The sequence below is a fragment of the Lonchura striata genome, chromosome Z (assembly GCF_050655825.1).
Source record: "Lonchura striata isolate lonStrDom1 chromosome Z, ASM5065582v1, whole genome shotgun sequence".
NCBI classification, from domain to species: Eukaryota; Metazoa; Chordata; class Aves; order Passeriformes; family Estrildidae; genus Lonchura; species Lonchura striata.
In genome coordinates this window covers 75,520,577-75,538,129 of record NC_140740.1, presented here as the reverse complement: position 1 = coordinate 75,538,129, position 17,553 = coordinate 75,520,577, and the positions used below count along the sequence as shown (strand labels likewise).

Sequence of the window (17,553 nt, the reverse complement as noted above, 5' to 3'; positions counted from 1 at the left end):
TTAGGTCACCAAAACACCCCCTGCTTACTGTGTTAGCTGCAATTGGCACAGTTTCCAACACCCAGTTTCCCAGCTACCACAACTACCATGTGGGCAATGAAAGAGGAGGGAGACTTGCTCCTTTTGTTCCATCATTAGACTTACTTCATAAGGAAACTGAAAATTTCTTTCCCTAAAAGCGCCGGTCTTGCACTGTCAGAGAGGATGACATTCAGTAACTTCCACTTTCACAAGCTCACCACATACTGCACTTATTTCTGCCTCCCTGAGTCTTACGGATTTCTCATGATGTGACACAGGCTTTCCATCTGAACAGCCTACATACCTAATCCCTGGACTACATTTCTCACAGCTTTCCATCTTCCACCCACAACTCCATTGACTTCTCAACACAAAGAGGCTGAACAGTGAGAAAATAGCAGAGCTCTTGAAACTGAAAGAAACATTTCAAAGTGTCACTCATAAAGATTCTGGAAAAAGATTCAACCTGGGAAAGAGCTTTAAAACTACTGCAGCAGGCCAGGGACTCATTTTTGCTGAAGATTTAAGGTGATTCTATATGAAATTATGTCCCTAAGGTGGCAAGTTGGTAAGAAGAGAGAAAGGAGAAGGAAAAATGTAGATTTGGGTGGACTTTTTTTGGTTGGTTGGTCGGTTACTTGGTTGGATGATTGGTTGTTTTGTTTGTTTTTGTTGGTCGGGTGTTGGATAATACTTTTTCTTGACTTGGAGATGGGGCAACTGAGCGGCATTTTAAAAGCTTTTATTCCATTTTCAGTCTCATGAGAAGGGTGAGACAATTCATGCCATCACAATCAGAAGCCAACTATTTCCTCATTACAATATAGTATAAATATTTATTGGCCTATCAGCTTTTTGCCACACCATGCTGTATATGCCTTAATGCAAATAATCTAAAACTACCCCTCGTGGGTCCCACTGCAATGCATCTTCCACAGTTCTATTTATCCAAAGTATCTAGTTTTATTTACAAGGCCACCTTTTTAAACTTTTTCCTAGCTCAGTTTCTCTCTCAACAATATCAGTCCTATTCCATGGCATTTCTAAATCAGTATTTCTTATTTCAAAGTTTGCATATGGATGCAAACTGTGTGGGCCTTCTACAAATCCATTTTGAACAGCTGGGGTTTTGTGTTTTCATTTGTTTGGTTTGTTTTGGTTTTTGGCAGTATTGGAAAGGAAACTTTAGTGAGGTTTCATTTCCAGATATGCTTCTTATTCTCTCTCTGGGGAGGTGGGATTGCTTCAAGGATGTTCTTGGGAGTTATTCAAAAGCATCCTGGGCAACTGGCTCTAGGGGGCCCTGCTTGATCGGGGGTGTTACTCTAGGTGATCTCCAAAGGTCCCTTCCAGCCCCTACCACACTGTGATTCTGTGGCATGCTGAAATTTACATGTCACTAACTTAGACCACATGTCTCTAGCTGTTCAGTGAGGGCCTTTCTCCCTGTTTGCTCCCTTGGCAGTATCCTTTACCTTGAGGGAGCTTCCAGAATGACATCTGTGAAAGCAGCCTTATGGAGATGGGGCCATGGTGCCTTCTGAACTTTTCTTGAATGTTCTTTCCTGACCTCTACGTTTGCACTGTGCCCGCATCAGCAACTGAATGAACCTTTTAGGGTTGCTGAGAAATGTGTTTGAACTCCCAGCAGGGACTGGGAAATTGCTTAGCTCCAGGGCTGCTGCAAGCACAAAAGGCACAGGCTGTCTATGAGAGGGCTCCACATTCGGCTGATCCCCAAGATGCATGTTGCTCAGGAAACCTGAAAGTTTCCTCCAAGCTTTCAAGGAAAATAAAACAAACAGAAGAATCTACAAGACTTGAGAACAAAATTCTGGGTGTGCATAGAGTTGGAGTTTTATTCTACCTTATATAGGTACTTGGCTTCTAGTCAACTTGATTGACTTCTATTACAGTTGATTTCTAATTCTAAATTGCACCTTTGGGAGCCTTGGATATGAGTGATAAAGGCAGTTCTCCATCTACCAGTAGGCTTTTCCCCCCCTCTACTTTATCTAAAATAGAAATCTTTAAAAAAAAATTCTCCAACACTATAACAACTTCTGACACTACAGAAGATTCCCAGGTTATTCTCAGGGGGTTGATTTAGGAAAAAAAATAAGAGGGAAATTGTCTTCAGGGAATGTAAGTGTTAAAACATTGTCTTTGACACAAAAAACAAGGTCAAAGCCCAGAGAATTCTCTTAAAGAGAGTTTTAAGCTATAGCAATTCTGAGAAAATTCATTATTTTGTGGAAAGTTTTCACACTTGTCACAGTTAAAGGCCAGTCTCCGCTGACAGAGAGGCCAAGAAGTCAAATGTGACTCAGTATAATTATAAAGACATTAGATTTTATACAAGGTCACTTGAGAAAGCAAAGGGGGCTGTTCTGGAAGGTTTTTTGCCACATTTATCACCACACAAGCAAACTCTTGGCGTTACCAACGCCTTGCTCATGGTTTACAGAAATCAGCACACTTTCTGGTTTTGTTTTGAGAAAAAAAAATCAGTTTCAGATAACAGCATAGAAACTTGAGGGCAAACAACCAGCATATGTTTCAGCAGCAACTCCATTATCTTTGACCAACAACAACTTTGGCAGGCTGACAGGGACCTGACGGCCTCATGAAATAGGTCTGAAACACAGCAAGTCCCTCCGAGAAGCAGGAGAATTGGGCAAGACCTCTCCTTGATTGCCGTAATGCAGCACACTGCATTATACTGCATGATAAAAAGTCTCCCACCCACACAGAAATTTTTAATTTCGGTTTTCAGCCTACTTTTGTAAGGAGCAAGGCATTCACAATTTCACAGTTGTACTTCTCTCCTACAAAGCTAAGAACACTTCAGTCCACATAACTAATTTTGACTTCAGGGCATGAAGCCCTTCCCTCCTCTTCAGGGAGCTCTTCCCTCTCTACCCCATCTTCATGAAGTCCACATGAACTAGCCCATTGGTGAAGACCCTCATCAGGGTTCTCAGGAAGTGAAAAAGACAACCTCTGCTGGGCTGAGGCTCTTCATACAGGGTTCTGTATGGCAAGCCACCCCTCTCCACTTCATAAAACTTCTCAGACCTGTGCAGCTGTACTTTGCTAGAATATTGACACTGTTTTTATAAGGCAAAGACCCCCAAGCCCTAAGGACATGCAGACCACCATGTAACTCCCTGCCTATAGCTGAGGGGTTGGAACTGGATGATCTTTAAGGTCTTTTCCAACCAAGGCTATTCTAAGATTCTATGATTCTACAACAATTTTCTCTGCATTTCAGCACAGTGCAGTTACCTGGCTCAGGGGTGCCAACATCCCTCCTTGTCCTCTCCTGTATGCAGCACAGGCTTAGCATAGGGGAAACCAGAGAGGGTCTGGCATAAACAGCCACTACCCTGAATTTCAAAGCAACTCTTGAAGCCCTGTGGCATGCCTGCACAGCCAGGTAGCACCGAGCCCAGCTGTGCATTGAGAGGCCTCTGCGCACGCATCCAGACAGCACAGATGGGTCACCAATGTTACAGAGACACCCATATCACCCTTGCTATGCCCAGAGATGACTTCTGTCCTGTTCTCCACAAAGTGAAGAGCAAACCGGGCCATGCTCCTCCATCATCCACCTTCCCGCGGAGCTGCCAAGCTCTGAGCTCCCCCCCAGCACAGCCCCCAAACTTCTGCTGGTTGCAGACAGCACATCTCCACGGCTTTGGCCCCAAATGAAAGGGACTGAGAATAAAAAGGAAGTATTTTTATGTCTCGCCTAATCTCGCAGTTTAGCGCCTGCCCCTTAGATTGCCAGCACGGGGAAGCAGACTCCTCCCCTGGGTGCTGCAGGCAGGACAATCTCTGGGATGGAGCCGCCCTGCAGGACGCTCCGCTCGGTCGCGGCTGCCCAGCCCGCCCAAGGGCTCGGCGGGCGCGGCACTGACCTGAGACCTTCTCCCTCCGGCGAGTGCTGCCGGCAGTACTCCACGATGAAGGACTCGGCGGACAGCGATGAGGACAGCCAGCGGACAGTGGCGGTGTCCCAGCACACGGTGCAGTCCTCGGCCTTGATGCTGGGCACGGCGGGCGCTGGGGACACAGGGACGCGTTACTGCGCTGCCGGCAGGCTGCCGGGGCATCCCCGCTCGGGAGGAACAGCCCCGGCCGCCGAAACCCACGCGACGGGCTTCTGCCCACCTAGCAGTGATCTTTTGTTTGTGTGTATTTGAATGGCAGAGGAAAACAGACACTGCAGGGAAAACAAGCAATAAAAACACGCTGGGAAAGGCATTGTGGATAGTTGTGCCTTTGTCACATGCTTAGAATGGTGAATTGTAATGCCTTTCCTCAAGCAATGTCTCCTCCTTCGTGCCAGAGCACCGAAGCAGCGCTGCCTACAGCTCTCTGCATCACCTCAGTCCTGTCCTCAGCAGTCCCTGCATGAACTGCATCAGGAACAAATGTGCTGCTGCAAAAATGACAGGGAGATGCTGACTTTCTGTTTAATTATGTCTTCGTTATTTTTGCAATGCTAAAATTCGGTCCTGTAATTTCTCCTTTTTAGAGATTCTGTTTAAGAGCTACAGGCCCAACTGCAATACAGAAAACAGAATATAAAATAATGCACTAGCTGCAAGTAATCAAAAGCTATTGTGTGAAACTGCACATTCAACACTGTAGGCTGAAAATGGTTCTGTTGTATTCTCTTGTTTTTTCCCATTCTGGAAAATAGCAACAGAAAACACCTTACAACCTGTTGTGAAACTCACATAAACAGTACTAATGCAAATTCTAAAAGAAGGAGTACTAATTAAGAAAAAAAAAAGTAATAAAAATTATTTTTTCTTTTGGGGTTCCAAATAGGAAGCCTAACACAAAAGTAGGGATTGGATTAATTTATGATTATGGATTAATTTATGATTGGATTAATTTATTATTATGGTTTAAGATAATCTAATAGAACTATAGTAAACATTCCTGCTTATTTTTTTAAGAAAAATTATTTGTTTTTACTAGAAAAGGAAACAAAATCACCCACAAATATTTAACAGTGTCCTAGTTTAGTGAAAATCAGAAGGTTAGCAGTTCAGGGTAAGATTTACTTTATGTTTTGCTACAGGAAGAACTAATTTATGCATTTAGCAGAACAATGCATTTGTGGGATAGACCATAATCTGGTAGATTCCTTAGCAATAGTTCCTTAATTCTCTTCTGGTAAGTTTGTTATTGTTTCTAAATGCATCCTTGCTAAAGGATGAAAAATTAATAGCTGAATCCCCTAATACCTGCATTCAGCAGCTTACACACATACTTACATGTAGGTATGTGTAAACAGTATGTCACAAGACATTAAGCTTTTTTTACTGTAATTTGAAAATATCTGTCTAAAGAGTAGCTGAAGTGAGCATACTAGAAAATACTGTTAGTGTGCTTCTGAGATTTTTTTTTTACAAATTAACTGCAGGTAGAATACATAATCTAATTTTATTGTAATATTCTGGAACTCATGTAAGTGACTGTATAAGAGGCAAAGAGCCAACGGTGAAAATGACACAGATTTTGAGCAACAACAGAAGGTGTGTTCAAGGCTACTCTGACACCTCCACAGGTGCAGTGCCAACAGAGAAATTTTGTGAGCATTCCCAGCAACTGGAAGAATCTCAGCTTCGAACAGCTGTAAAGGTGTATATTCCTCAACTGCATATACCAGCAAATAATTTTCTTGTATGTGTGAACTTCTAATCTGAAGATTAATCTCTCACTGAAGAACTGGCTTCCATTACTGGTGCTCATCTTTCTGCCTTCAGTGTTGAAAAGATGTGGCAATTTTGCATCAGCCAGTCCTCAGCAGTGCACCCAAAAGTCCACCTGGAGCTCATGCACTCCAGAGGAATCTCAAATGAGAGATTTGAGGGAAGGTGTTTAATAAGCCCACATTTTGCCCATTTTTTTTTTTTCTTAAAGAAAAAGGCTGAAGGAAGCCATTAAAGACCATATAAATTAACTTTTCTCAGAAGGATTCAATTTTTAGGAAAAAAGAATGGTGATCCTGACACCAGAAGACAATGAGATTTCTTAAAAATAATAGTTTCAGAAAGGTGGAACCCCCTTTTAAAATTATGATTTATTAGCTAGCAATAGCTCGTAATTATTTGTGAATTTGGCAGAAAGTCTGCACTATGTTCACAGTTGCATTGCTGTGTTGCATTCCCCTCTGAGTTCTCTGGAAAATAACCTTTGTGAAAATATAAATCACAAATTAAGTATCGGAGAGACTTATCAACAGATGTGAATTCTAGTAGATTAAGCAAAATGCTTAGAGCTGTGGCTGCTGCCAAGTAATTTTGAGAAGAAACTCAGTGTGGAACAGATTTTTTTGCTATGAATGGTTAGATATCCTTGCCTGTATTTGTGACTTCAGGAGTGGAATAATTGTGTTTTTTTCCTGCAGCATTGAAAAATTACCTGACAGGAGGGCCTCAAACACAAGAATGCTTCTCCTTGCTTATAATTCAAGAAGCAATAGTTTTGTCAATACAAGTTATTAAAGAAATTAATGCTCAGAAAAATTAATCAGTCAAATGAAGCTTATAAGCAACACTCATCTAGTTACTCATCTCAATTTATACTACTTATACAACAGCAGAGCCTCTTAGGCACACCTGACATTTGTGTCCCACTGAGCAAGACACAGCATGTAACCTCAGTAAAGCAGTCCTTCCCTTTAAAAATTAATATCTTAAATCAATGCAACATAGATGTATTCAGGTGAATGGGAGAGAGGCAGAACATGCAGCCAGTCTCCTCCACTGTGGGCAGGAGAGGGAGCAGCAGCAGGGAGCAGCCAGGTGGCTTTCCCAGAGCTTCCATGGAGCAGTGCAATACACTCAGAATATAAATACCTAATATGCTGCCCCGATGCTGCAGCCACGTGGCCCTAACACTGGAAACATCTTCAAATTTGAATGTGTTCAAGTTTCCTCTCAGGAGCAATTATGCCACTACCTCTGAGCAAACAGGGGAGTGACCATGAACTGCCTGCTATCTGCCAGATGGGCTAAATGAAGCAGTTTCTTCTGTGTCAGTAACACTGTGGACTAAATTAGTCTGAGGACCTGAAACTTGTAATAATCAAATCACAAAAAATGTACATACCTGTTTTAAAAATGGCTTTTTCACTGGGTAAACTGCAGCCTGTGCCATTCACAGCCATGACCCACACACTGTAGCAGCGATCTGGCTCCAGGTCCTCCAGAATGCAGTGGCTCTCTTTCACTGTCACTCTGTACTCTTCCACTAAGGCTAGGAGAAAATACACATGCACAGGACCTCATTGGTTGCACTGGTAGGGCTTACAACTAAGCCTCTCAAATAACATATTAAAAACAGTCAATTGAAAAACATCTAGAAGTTATTACTATCTAAGATTTCTATATTTCACTCTGACAAATCTTTTGACATGCCCTTGAGCTGAGAGTACAAAATGCCATGGCAAGTGGAGATTATTACCCTCATTGCTGCTGGACTGCAAGTTTGGGACATGGAATCAGCAGTTACCAACCCTGGTGTTACCAACTCTATAGCAACAATTCTTCATAATGAACTATATAGCACTTAGGTATAAATTACCTATTACAAAAATCCCTAAACATCCTTTAGCCTGGACATATATGGATTTGTGCAGAGCCTGGTCTGCTTTGAGCTTTTTAACAAATGAGCATTTCAATCCCCTTTATCAAATTTCAATTTTTAACGTGAAAAAGTCTTTGTCTACATGTGGAAATACCTTCCAATGCTTTTTCAATGAGGACATATTTCTGAAGCATGTGCAGGGTCTTAAAAACATAATGAAATCTCTCCCCTTGGGAGCTCTGTCTGCAGTCCTCATGAATAACAATGGGGCAGCATGGACACATCCTTGCTGATGGTCAGGCCTGGTCATGAAAAGGCACTTCACCAGTTGAAAACAACTGCCCTTGACTTTACAGAGCATGATATTATCTTCCATTTGTGGGGACAAAGGGGAGGAGAAGAAACGACATCTTCGTCACAACCTCCCCCACCACTGCCTATCTTTAGTTCAATATGTGATGTCTTCACAACCATTCTTCTTCCCATGTCCTGGGCACTCCCTGCAGCTCATCCTCCCATCTGCTTACCCCAGGCAGGGCAGAAAGGGCATGATCTTACGCACCCCCTGCATCTTTGCTGGCTTGCAGCTCCTCTGTACAGTAGACCTGGAAGCAGTCGATGGTATCCCCGTCATTCACAGCCCAGTAGACAGCAATGGAGGTGCTGGTGGCTGAGTTTGGCTCCTGAGGTATGACAGTTGGTGTCTGTGGGACTGAGAGGAAAGTCTCCCAATGTTATACATACTTCTGTGTTTTCAGCCAAATTACCTACAAATTCATGAGTCAACCCAATTGCTTTTTTTCACTCAGGTTGCATATTTCCAGAGAGCAAGTACAGCAGAAAATATGGAATACTGGTGCAGTCTTAGAGCAAGAGAACCTCATAAACTAGCAACAGAAAAAATTATCTGCTCAGCATTGGAAACTTCCCATTTCCCTCACAAGTCTGGACAAAATAAGATGCAGTCCCAGTACTGGGACCACCCAAACTCAGCACAAAGCATTTGCCTATACGTTCCTCCAGAGAGATATGTGTGCAGTGATCCTGGGAATGTGGACAGCGGAAAGGACCTGCCACCCCAGGAGGGGATTCCGTGGCACTGACAGGAGCAGGGATGGGTTTCAGGTGGAGAAGGTCTGACTGCACTGGGGAGCAGGAGGCTCCCTGCACTCTCAGGGTGGGCTCCTACTGCCCACACACAGCTTGGCACTCCTTCCTACCATGGTCATTTCCCCACAGACCCAGGGGACTGACAATTCTTGGTTTGCAGGTGAACCTGAACTCCATGGGGCTACCATTCCTCACAAGTGCTTCAAAGATTTCCAAGGCTCCTTAGCTTTTACACAAACTTATGTCTCCCGATTGACACAGATCCAGCCCCAGATGAGATATTGTTCGCCTCTGTGATTATGTCATAGAAGAGAGGGAGGGCAAAGAAAGAAGCAAAAAGCCCCAAAAGATGATAATTGTTAAAATGATTGCAGGGAACGAAAATACATGGTTCTATTTCTTCACCCAGTAAATTTCCATATTTCATGAATTCTCTTAGAATCTCAGCAGAAAGCTTTAGCTTTCTTTTCAGTTATCTCCACAGTAATGATGATAATCCCCTGTGGCATGAACAAGGCAAATGCAGATGCTGGCTGTTTCCTTATGATTTATACAGAGAGCTACCAGTACAGTAGCATTACATCTGCTTCCCATTGAAAAAAAAATTATCCTTCTTATTGCTAAAAACAATCCTCATTTTGTCTTTTGACTGCATCTAGAGTTGGCAATTAAGAAATTTATCATCTTTAGGAAAATACTTCCTTTCAGTGGACATGGTGGGGAAACCATTTTTCTTCCCCATGAAGTTGCCTAGAAACCACTATTTTTGATCACAGAAACCCCACAGTTGCAAGATCTATTATTATGCCAAATATGAACAGAAGCTAGTTTACTGAATGAAACTTCTGAAAAAAAAATATAGATCAAAATTCAGTTCAGCAATATTGAGAAACATTTAATTTCTACTTTCCTTTTGCAAAATATGAAACAATTTGAAAGGAAGCAATTTCAAAACAAGAAGCTGAACTATTCTCCCCAGAAACAGAACATTTATGCATTATCCTCTTTTAAGTGGCCCCTTTAAAAGTGAATTTTAATTTAAAAATGAGGTATTTTTGCAATATGAGTTTGACTAAACTATATTTTAAACAGAAAAGTAACATATGTTCTCATCAGTTCAGTTTTCATTGAAGTCTTGTGGTGTAAGGAAGTTTTCTGTCATGCTATGTAATCTCCACAGTAATCCATATGTTTTCCCATGTAATGAGAAACAATATTTCCTTGGCATTGTGTACTTGAAGAATAAGAGCAGATACATTCCTCTGTGACTCTATTGGAAGCTTTTTTACAATCAGCAAAGGTCCTCGCCTTCCAGTATAAAAGGCCAGGACTTGCAGTGGGCTTTGGAAATAATATTTTTTAATTTTTTAAATTATTCCCACTCTTCTATTTCCAGGCAGAACCTGAGTGCAGTTATGCTCAACAGCATGCTGCAAGGGTTTTTTATGCTAATACATTGTGAATGGAAAAGGATTACATGAAAGGAGGAAGAATTTGAGGGAAAAGGACTTTTCATTAGTGGATACGGAACATTTGGAAATGGAAGGAAGATGTTTCTGAAGTGGTGAAAATAATGTTCTATGAAATTGTTCAGTAAAATGTAATTCTTTCTAAAGGAAAATACATGGATTGAAGAAACCTGGCACCTTCATATGCATTTCATCATATGGCTTCAGTCAAATAAAATTCCAAGTGTCTGAAATTAGTCCCAATATGTAATAAATTCACAGCCATTCAATCCAATTCCAAATCAAGTTTCATGTATGCATGTAACTATTTTCCTTCAGGAAGGTTGTAACCTTGAAAAAACAAACTATCAAGCAAATGAGAAAAAACACACCAAGTTTGTTGTCTACTGCTTGCCAAAGTAAAAATCATGATAGCAATTGAAATACTTTGCAGTAAAAGTGAAGACAGAAAATTAGGTATGATAGATATTAAGTAGGCATAAAGGATAAGGAGCTTTGAAGATCTCTTACTAGTGGACAGTTATTCATATGCAGTTTGTCAAAGCAATCTGGTCTAGAGCCATCAAACACAGTAGCTAATGCAAACTAACCCAGAAAGCAGACTTCAGCAGTTTAGGGAAATAAATGTTGGAGAGGCTTGTGGGAAAAAGAAGTATGTGGCTCTGTTCTACTGTGTGACCTTGCCAGTAGGCAGCAGCCTAGGAGGAAAGAATGACTGTACTCATGGGACTGCAAGAGGAGGTTTAGGAACTAAGCCAAGAAACACAGCACATTTGCAACAGCAAGTTAACTTGCAGAGGGAGTTACAAAATCGGTCTTTTTATCTGACTTCCTAAAAAAAATTACACTTGCGATAATGCTGCATACTCAAGTGCCTGTCCAGCTTCACCGGAGAAGCTTCAAATGCCACAGGCAAGTTCATACACATCTGACAAGGACATTAACAACTCAGATATATTTGAGTTCCTCCAAGTCTAAGAAAAGCAGTGGTGTGGAGGAGAGAGACAACCTCCCCATAGTGTCACTGCTAAGAAGTTCACTCAGCCCCTATTAGGCACCAGAGACTCAGCACATGGTGGGCACTTCTCCAATGTCCTATTAGTCTTGAAAATCCCACCAGTGCACAAAGCAGCTTAGGGAATCTAATGCTCTAGTTTCAGTGCTTAGGGACCAAACACATGAGAAAGGGGCTTTCCTTCAAAACCCAGGGAGTGACTGTGATGTCAGTGCTGCGTGTGGCAATGAATGGAAGGGCACAAAGCATGACAGTGAGATGTGAGATCCCTAAACCACTGTTCTCTGGAAAAAGAAACCCTAGGGTAGGGTCCCATTATGAAGAAAATGAATCCACAAAATCAGCTGTCAAAAAAAATCAGCAGAAAACCGAGTCAGGCTTTTTAAAGGACATGAAATATCAGACAGAGATAAGTAAATGTCTTTCTTATGTGCAATTTTTACTACTACCCTCCCAGGCAGAGGCTGTTTTTAGCTATAGTTAACCACTTTCCCTTTCACAACTTTTGTGGGTTTCAGGTGCCTCCATTCACTTGTGACAAGTCCAGGAACCTCAGCCATCAACCAGCCCCTGCTCTCAATTCCCACACCAAGCACTCTGGGACTGCCACCCTCAGAGAAGAGAGCTCAGGAGGCTCTTTGATTGCTTATTCTGTCTCTGCATGCAAGGAAAAGCAACTTCTTTAGCCCTAGGAGATTTACAGATCAAGATCTTCAGCTTGTCTGAGGTACAGATGTCTAAAATTATGCAAGAATCCCCCAGTTTAGCACTTCTCCCTCTTGCTCATCTTACGGTACCTACTATAAGCCAAACACATGTGCACAATTAAACTTCATTTTACATTCAACTCTGATTGCTAATTACATGGTTTGAAAATCTGCACTTCTCATATAGATTCTATTTTTAGCTTCCTGAAATTTCCAAAATATTGCCAAAATGTTAGCTTTTGTGAAGACAAAATCCGGAGTTTCTTACCAGCCACGTGTTGTAAGGAGTGTTGATTGCTTTGTCCTGGACTGTCTGCAAAGTGCTCAAACAGTGAGAAAGCACTGGGCACCTTCTCCAAAGAGAGAGTGGTATCCATTGCAGAAAGTAACCTAATTAGAAGAAAACACATATCTGTTCATGCAAATCCTTTGTGGTATAGCATAGTTTTCCACAGGCCAGAAGCAAAGACCACATGACATACATTTATTTGAATATTTCCTGGGAACTTGAGGACAGCATACAAGGAGAAGCTGTCCCCCAGATTTTGAGCATTTACACCATACTGCAGTTTCAAATCAGGAGCACAGTGAGAGTGCTCATGGCCTGTTTACACTTAACCCATGAGAATGTGAAGATGTGGAAGTTCTCAGCAAGACTCTCAAGAACACAGGGGTTTAGGCTTGCTAATGCAGTGCCTTTAAAGGTTACAGACCTTAGAGCTAACTACAGCAGCTGACTCCAGAGATGTAATGTAAGGCAGCTGCTTGTGGCAAGCCAAAAAACATGAGAGGGAAGATAGATACCACTTAGTTAGCCTGTATTTGCTGGGTTCATTATATGAAAAAAAAAAAAACAACCAAATATTTTTAACCATGGGGCAGAAGCAAACTCAAGAAAATGATCTGAATTTTATATTTCTCCCCTTCATTTTATTTCAGCCATTGAAGTAGTTAATTATGCATAATCTTAACAAAGCACAACAAATGTAAAATACACTTTCTTTAGAAAAACATGCATTGTTAAATAGACTTGTTCTTAGCCTATTTTAGGTAGACAGGCATTATCAAACTAAATAACCAAGCCCATGCACCAAGCAGAAAAAACTTTATTGTGTAAGTAAAAAATTAAAGATCAAGATGACAGAAAGCCTTGGAAAATTGTTTTGTCCCATTTTACCTGCTCTAATCTTATGCAATAAACTAAATGCAGATATATGACCAGATAGTTTGACTTGGAACAGGTGAGTGCAGATTTATAGTTCTAATTCTGGAAATTTATAGAAACCTTGAAGGGGTATTTGGCACATTCTCTTCAGATCTCTCTCCTGGGGCTGTAATTTGACTGCAAACTGAAACCCTGGTGTCACTGTTATACCCCAGTCAGTGTCAGCACACATACCCCTGTGATGGCTGAGGCAGAGCTGACAAAGGTATCTTTGATATGCACTGCACAGTGCCCAAGCCCTCTGGGGAAAGTCAGGGGTGGTGGGCTGGGCAGTTCAGTTCTGGAGGCTTGCACAGGAGAAGCCTGCAGCCAACTGCTCTGAATGTGTTCCCTTTATTCTAGAAATTGTCTTGGGGAATGTGGGCTTGTTGTTGAACATTTCTCTCATAAAGGATAGGACTCACTAAAATCACTCCCTTGAGAAAATCCCCCATGGCAGAGAACAGTGTGTGATTGTATGCTTTTATACAGGCAGGCGCATTTATGCTGAAGCACCAGCCCTGTGACACACCCTGAATCAGGCAGTGCTGATGGAAAGCCATAGGAAAACATCAGCTCGTAGTCTCCTAGCCAGGTTTTGAAATCTACTTTATCTAATTTTTCTGGAGTTGTGTTCAGAAGCATAGTCAAACTACCTGTGTTGCTTTGTGTTATAACCTTTCGAGACTAAGAGATACAGAACCAGACTAATGAAAAAATAAATGTATCAGTGGTATATCTGATCAGTGTAAAAGGTGAAAGCATGGTTACAATGGCTATTGTATATGTATGTATAGTAATAACTAAAAGGAGCATCTTATATCCATGGATATTTAAAAATATCCGTGTAGAGGTTTAAGATTGAGCTGATGTTTTTATGTGCTATTTGTTTAATTAATGTATTATACAACATGTGCAAAACACTTCAAAACCAGTTACAGCAACGAGTATAAAGCCGCTTTTCTAAATTTCATTATTTGCAAGGTTTGTAAAGGTAGCTCTGATTACTAGCAGTGTGTATTCAAAAGCTCCCAAATACTAAATGAAGCATCCAGCATGCTAGGCCTAGTACTCACTACAGTGCACTTAACCCATACTTCATGTACCTTTTATTCAATTCTTTAGATGACTAGAGAAGGAAAAAGAAATGTGTTAACAGTTTTCAAAACCCCCAAAGTGTTGAAAAGCCAATCATGATCATCTAACAATCTTTCTACTCTCCATAGACAAAAAACACACAGCTTTATTGACTTGAGCTTTTGTGGAATGCTGCTCATTCACACCAACAGAGAATTTGTTTCCTTAGAAATATTTCATTTCAAAGCTCTGGCTCAGCAGGGTATTAGAGTGTAAATCTCACTTTAAGTGCTTGAGGGCTCAGTATTCAATATCTAGATCTAAAGATGGAGCATAATCAAGTAATTTCTAAAACCAGGACTTTAAGAGAAAGAAATCACTTGCACATTAAGAATAGTTAAATCCAAATTCTGGCTAAAATGTACTTCATAACTTCTTATTACTAGAAGCCGTGTGAGATTTTTACTTATAGAATGAGAGTTTGTCCCACACCCCAAGAACCTTCAGATAATGTTTTCTGCCCTGTAAACAAAAAAGTTCCCATCCTTTATCACTAACAGAAGGGAGCAGGGAAATCCGGTAATTTTCACACTCCCTCAAAAGAGTTACAGATTACAAAATTATGTATTTGCTAAAGCACTGTTCCTTACAAAATCAGGAAAATAATCTAGATATTTCATCCATCCCAAAATAGCAAATCTATCACACAGCATTCATTTGGTTACAGGATACTACAACATTGTGTGGCACAGAGCAGGGAAGAAAGCCAAATATTTCTGTAGCTGCTGTGGCATATGTAGGCTTGCATTTTGAAAACTGGCTTATTTTGCATGAGTGATCAGTCTTTAGACAGTAATTTGACCTTTCTATTTCTGGCATTCCAAGATAGTTTATCTGCAATTTCCAGGCCACATTCTAATTCCATAATGGGGGAAGTTTATTGTCCCAGAAACTCCATCCTCCTTGAGACTGGTAATACACTTGTGAAGAGAAGAAAGTGCTGTAGCTCACTTAAGGACAAGTTTTGCAGCACCAGAACCGTATTGGAGGACCCAGGACAGCAACACCCTCTGAGCAAACTGAGCAAAGTTGACTGTATGAGTTAGTAGGGCCAGTCCTGCAGATTCACTGAAGATGTTTTTAACATCCAGGAAGGACCATTAGAGTCACACATGTCATGTGCACAGCCCTCAACCTATCTCATTGTCATGGTTTCACCCCCACTCAGCAACCAACACAGCCCCTCACTGTTTTTCAACAGCAATTATTTATCACAGCCTCAGCAATTTGAGTGTATAAATACTGTCCATCTGCTCATTAAAAAACACCCCCAGACAACAACAAAATCCCAAAACAACAAAACACAACAAAAAATCCTACAGCCCAGAAACAATTTTACTTTCCAATTACATTTTCTTGTTTCAAATATCACTTTCTTGTTGTTTATTATTATACATAATATGTATTTTATTTCTCATATGATAAAATACCTAAATACTCTAACTTCTCTTACTTCTCAGTTATTAATTCTAGATATATTATCTGTCTTTTCAACTTCTTAAAAAATGAACAGGACCATTTGACTAGCATAGGTCATATTTTTGTCCTGTGCATCCTCTCTATAGTTCTCTCTGAGAATTCCCACATCAAAACCAAATGATCCAGCAGTTTCAGAGTAGAATAGCTGAGCTAGCAGGATTTAGCAGTCTTAAAAAAAATAAATTCATTGAGATGCTAGATACAGAAATCCTTTACTAACTAATACATAAAAGCTACAGCATGAAAGCCCATTCTACTTACATTTAGGAAAACAAATCCATCCACTTCATCTGTTTCTTTTACTGTTGTCTCCAAAGTTTCCTTTGCTGAATCAACAGTTTGCTGGAAATTTACCATCTGCTCATACAGGTACTCCATTTTCATCTTCTTCACTTCCTCAAAGTTCTCTGATTTCTCATCATATTGTGCTACCACTTTCTTAAGCATCTCTTCATTCTGCTTTTCCAGTAAGTCTGCATTTTTCTTACAGTTTTCCTGCAGAATAAAATGACAACCCTTAATGAATACACAGAAATTCTCAATTACCCAAACACAACCCATCCACCATATTGATTCTGGCACATTGACAATAAGACAATTTTATTTCTGCAGACAAACTCCTCTGGGAGAAATATCTCTAGAGAAATACATCAATAAAAACAACAGCATTTTGGTGGGAGTTTTTTGTTTTTGCTTTTGTTTTTGTTTTTTTTACTGTTAGAGTTTAAAATTAAACTTCAGTATTTCATCACTGAGATAGGAAGTCTGACCAAAAAATAGATAATTATGCATACTTACAACTGCAGTTAATACAGTTCTCAAGGCTTAAGAACTTGGGCAATCAGAATTTAACATACTGGCCAACTAATTTAAATGCTTTGACTGAGATTCTAAACAAGACACTATGTGAGCTTTTTGTAGGCATAAACAAAATTAAGGGAACTTTTTCCTTCAGTGTTTGACAGTTACATATTCCACTTTGCAGTAATGTGCAAAAAAGCAATCTTTTTCTTCCTCCAAAGTTAACACCTTCCAGTGAACTTCCAGAGAAGTCAACTTGAGGAGTGGAGCAGCAGCCCATTTTAGTGGAAGCAGTAATGCTGCACAAGTAGGCAAGCACATCTCAGAAGTAATGCTGTAGAAGAAAAGAAGGCTAGTGTGATAAAACACTGGACTTACCTCAACTGAGTTAAATCGCAACTCAATATCACTCACAAACTCTTCAATCTTCATTGACTTTTCTTCCAGTGCTGTTAGCAATTTACTTAACTGATCCTGAAATTTAAAATGTTTCAGGAACTTAGGCAGGATATTTTACAAACTTTTACACAGAATTTATTTTAGGTGAATATTTTTATTTTGCCATGAGCCGCCATTGGAACAATTGCTAAGTAAGTTTAAGTATCACCCTGGCTGCAAAGACAAGCACAGAAATAGCAACTGGAACAGTCACAGAACTGTTTCCAAACCAAAATAAGTGAGCTCAGTTCGATAAGGCACTCTGTCCACACAAGGTGTTGAACGTTATGAATTCCAATGCAGCTTTGCCAGAGCATGAGGGTACTCAGAAACTCATGAGTGTCCTTGAGAGATTACAGGAACAAGCCCACGAAAAGGAAGATAACAAAGGTAGTTGTGAGGGTAATAGATTATACTGTGTCATGGCTTTTTAAGTTAGAATTCTAAAGATAGGTATCTGTCTCTATATAGATCGATATATAAATAAATATATACACCTTTATGTACTTTTATGTGTATGTGTATATATATAAATCCTATAAACAAGAAGTCATCAAAATC

At 40.4% G+C, this 17,553-nt stretch overlaps 1 protein-coding gene across 1 annotated transcript in view; it reads right to left on the bottom strand.

Moving 5' to 3' along the window:
- Positions 1-17,553, bottom strand: part of CMYA5 (cardiomyopathy associated 5) — a 44,941-nt gene that overhangs the window by 7,835 nt on the left and 19,553 nt on the right. The window contains exons 3-9 of the mRNA XM_021531124.3: positions 16,933-17,028; positions 16,015-16,248; positions 14,244-14,266; positions 12,202-12,323; positions 8,195-8,344; positions 7,156-7,302; positions 3,945-4,089 (exon numbers count right to left, since the gene is read on the bottom strand). Coding sequence (XP_021386799.3) covers positions 3,945-4,089; positions 7,156-7,302; positions 8,195-8,344; positions 12,202-12,323; positions 14,244-14,266; positions 16,015-16,248; positions 16,933-17,028 — 917 coding nt within the window. The remainder of the gene's footprint in view (positions 1-3,944; positions 4,090-7,155; positions 7,303-8,194; positions 8,345-12,201; positions 12,324-14,243; positions 14,267-16,014; positions 16,249-16,932; positions 17,029-17,553) is intronic.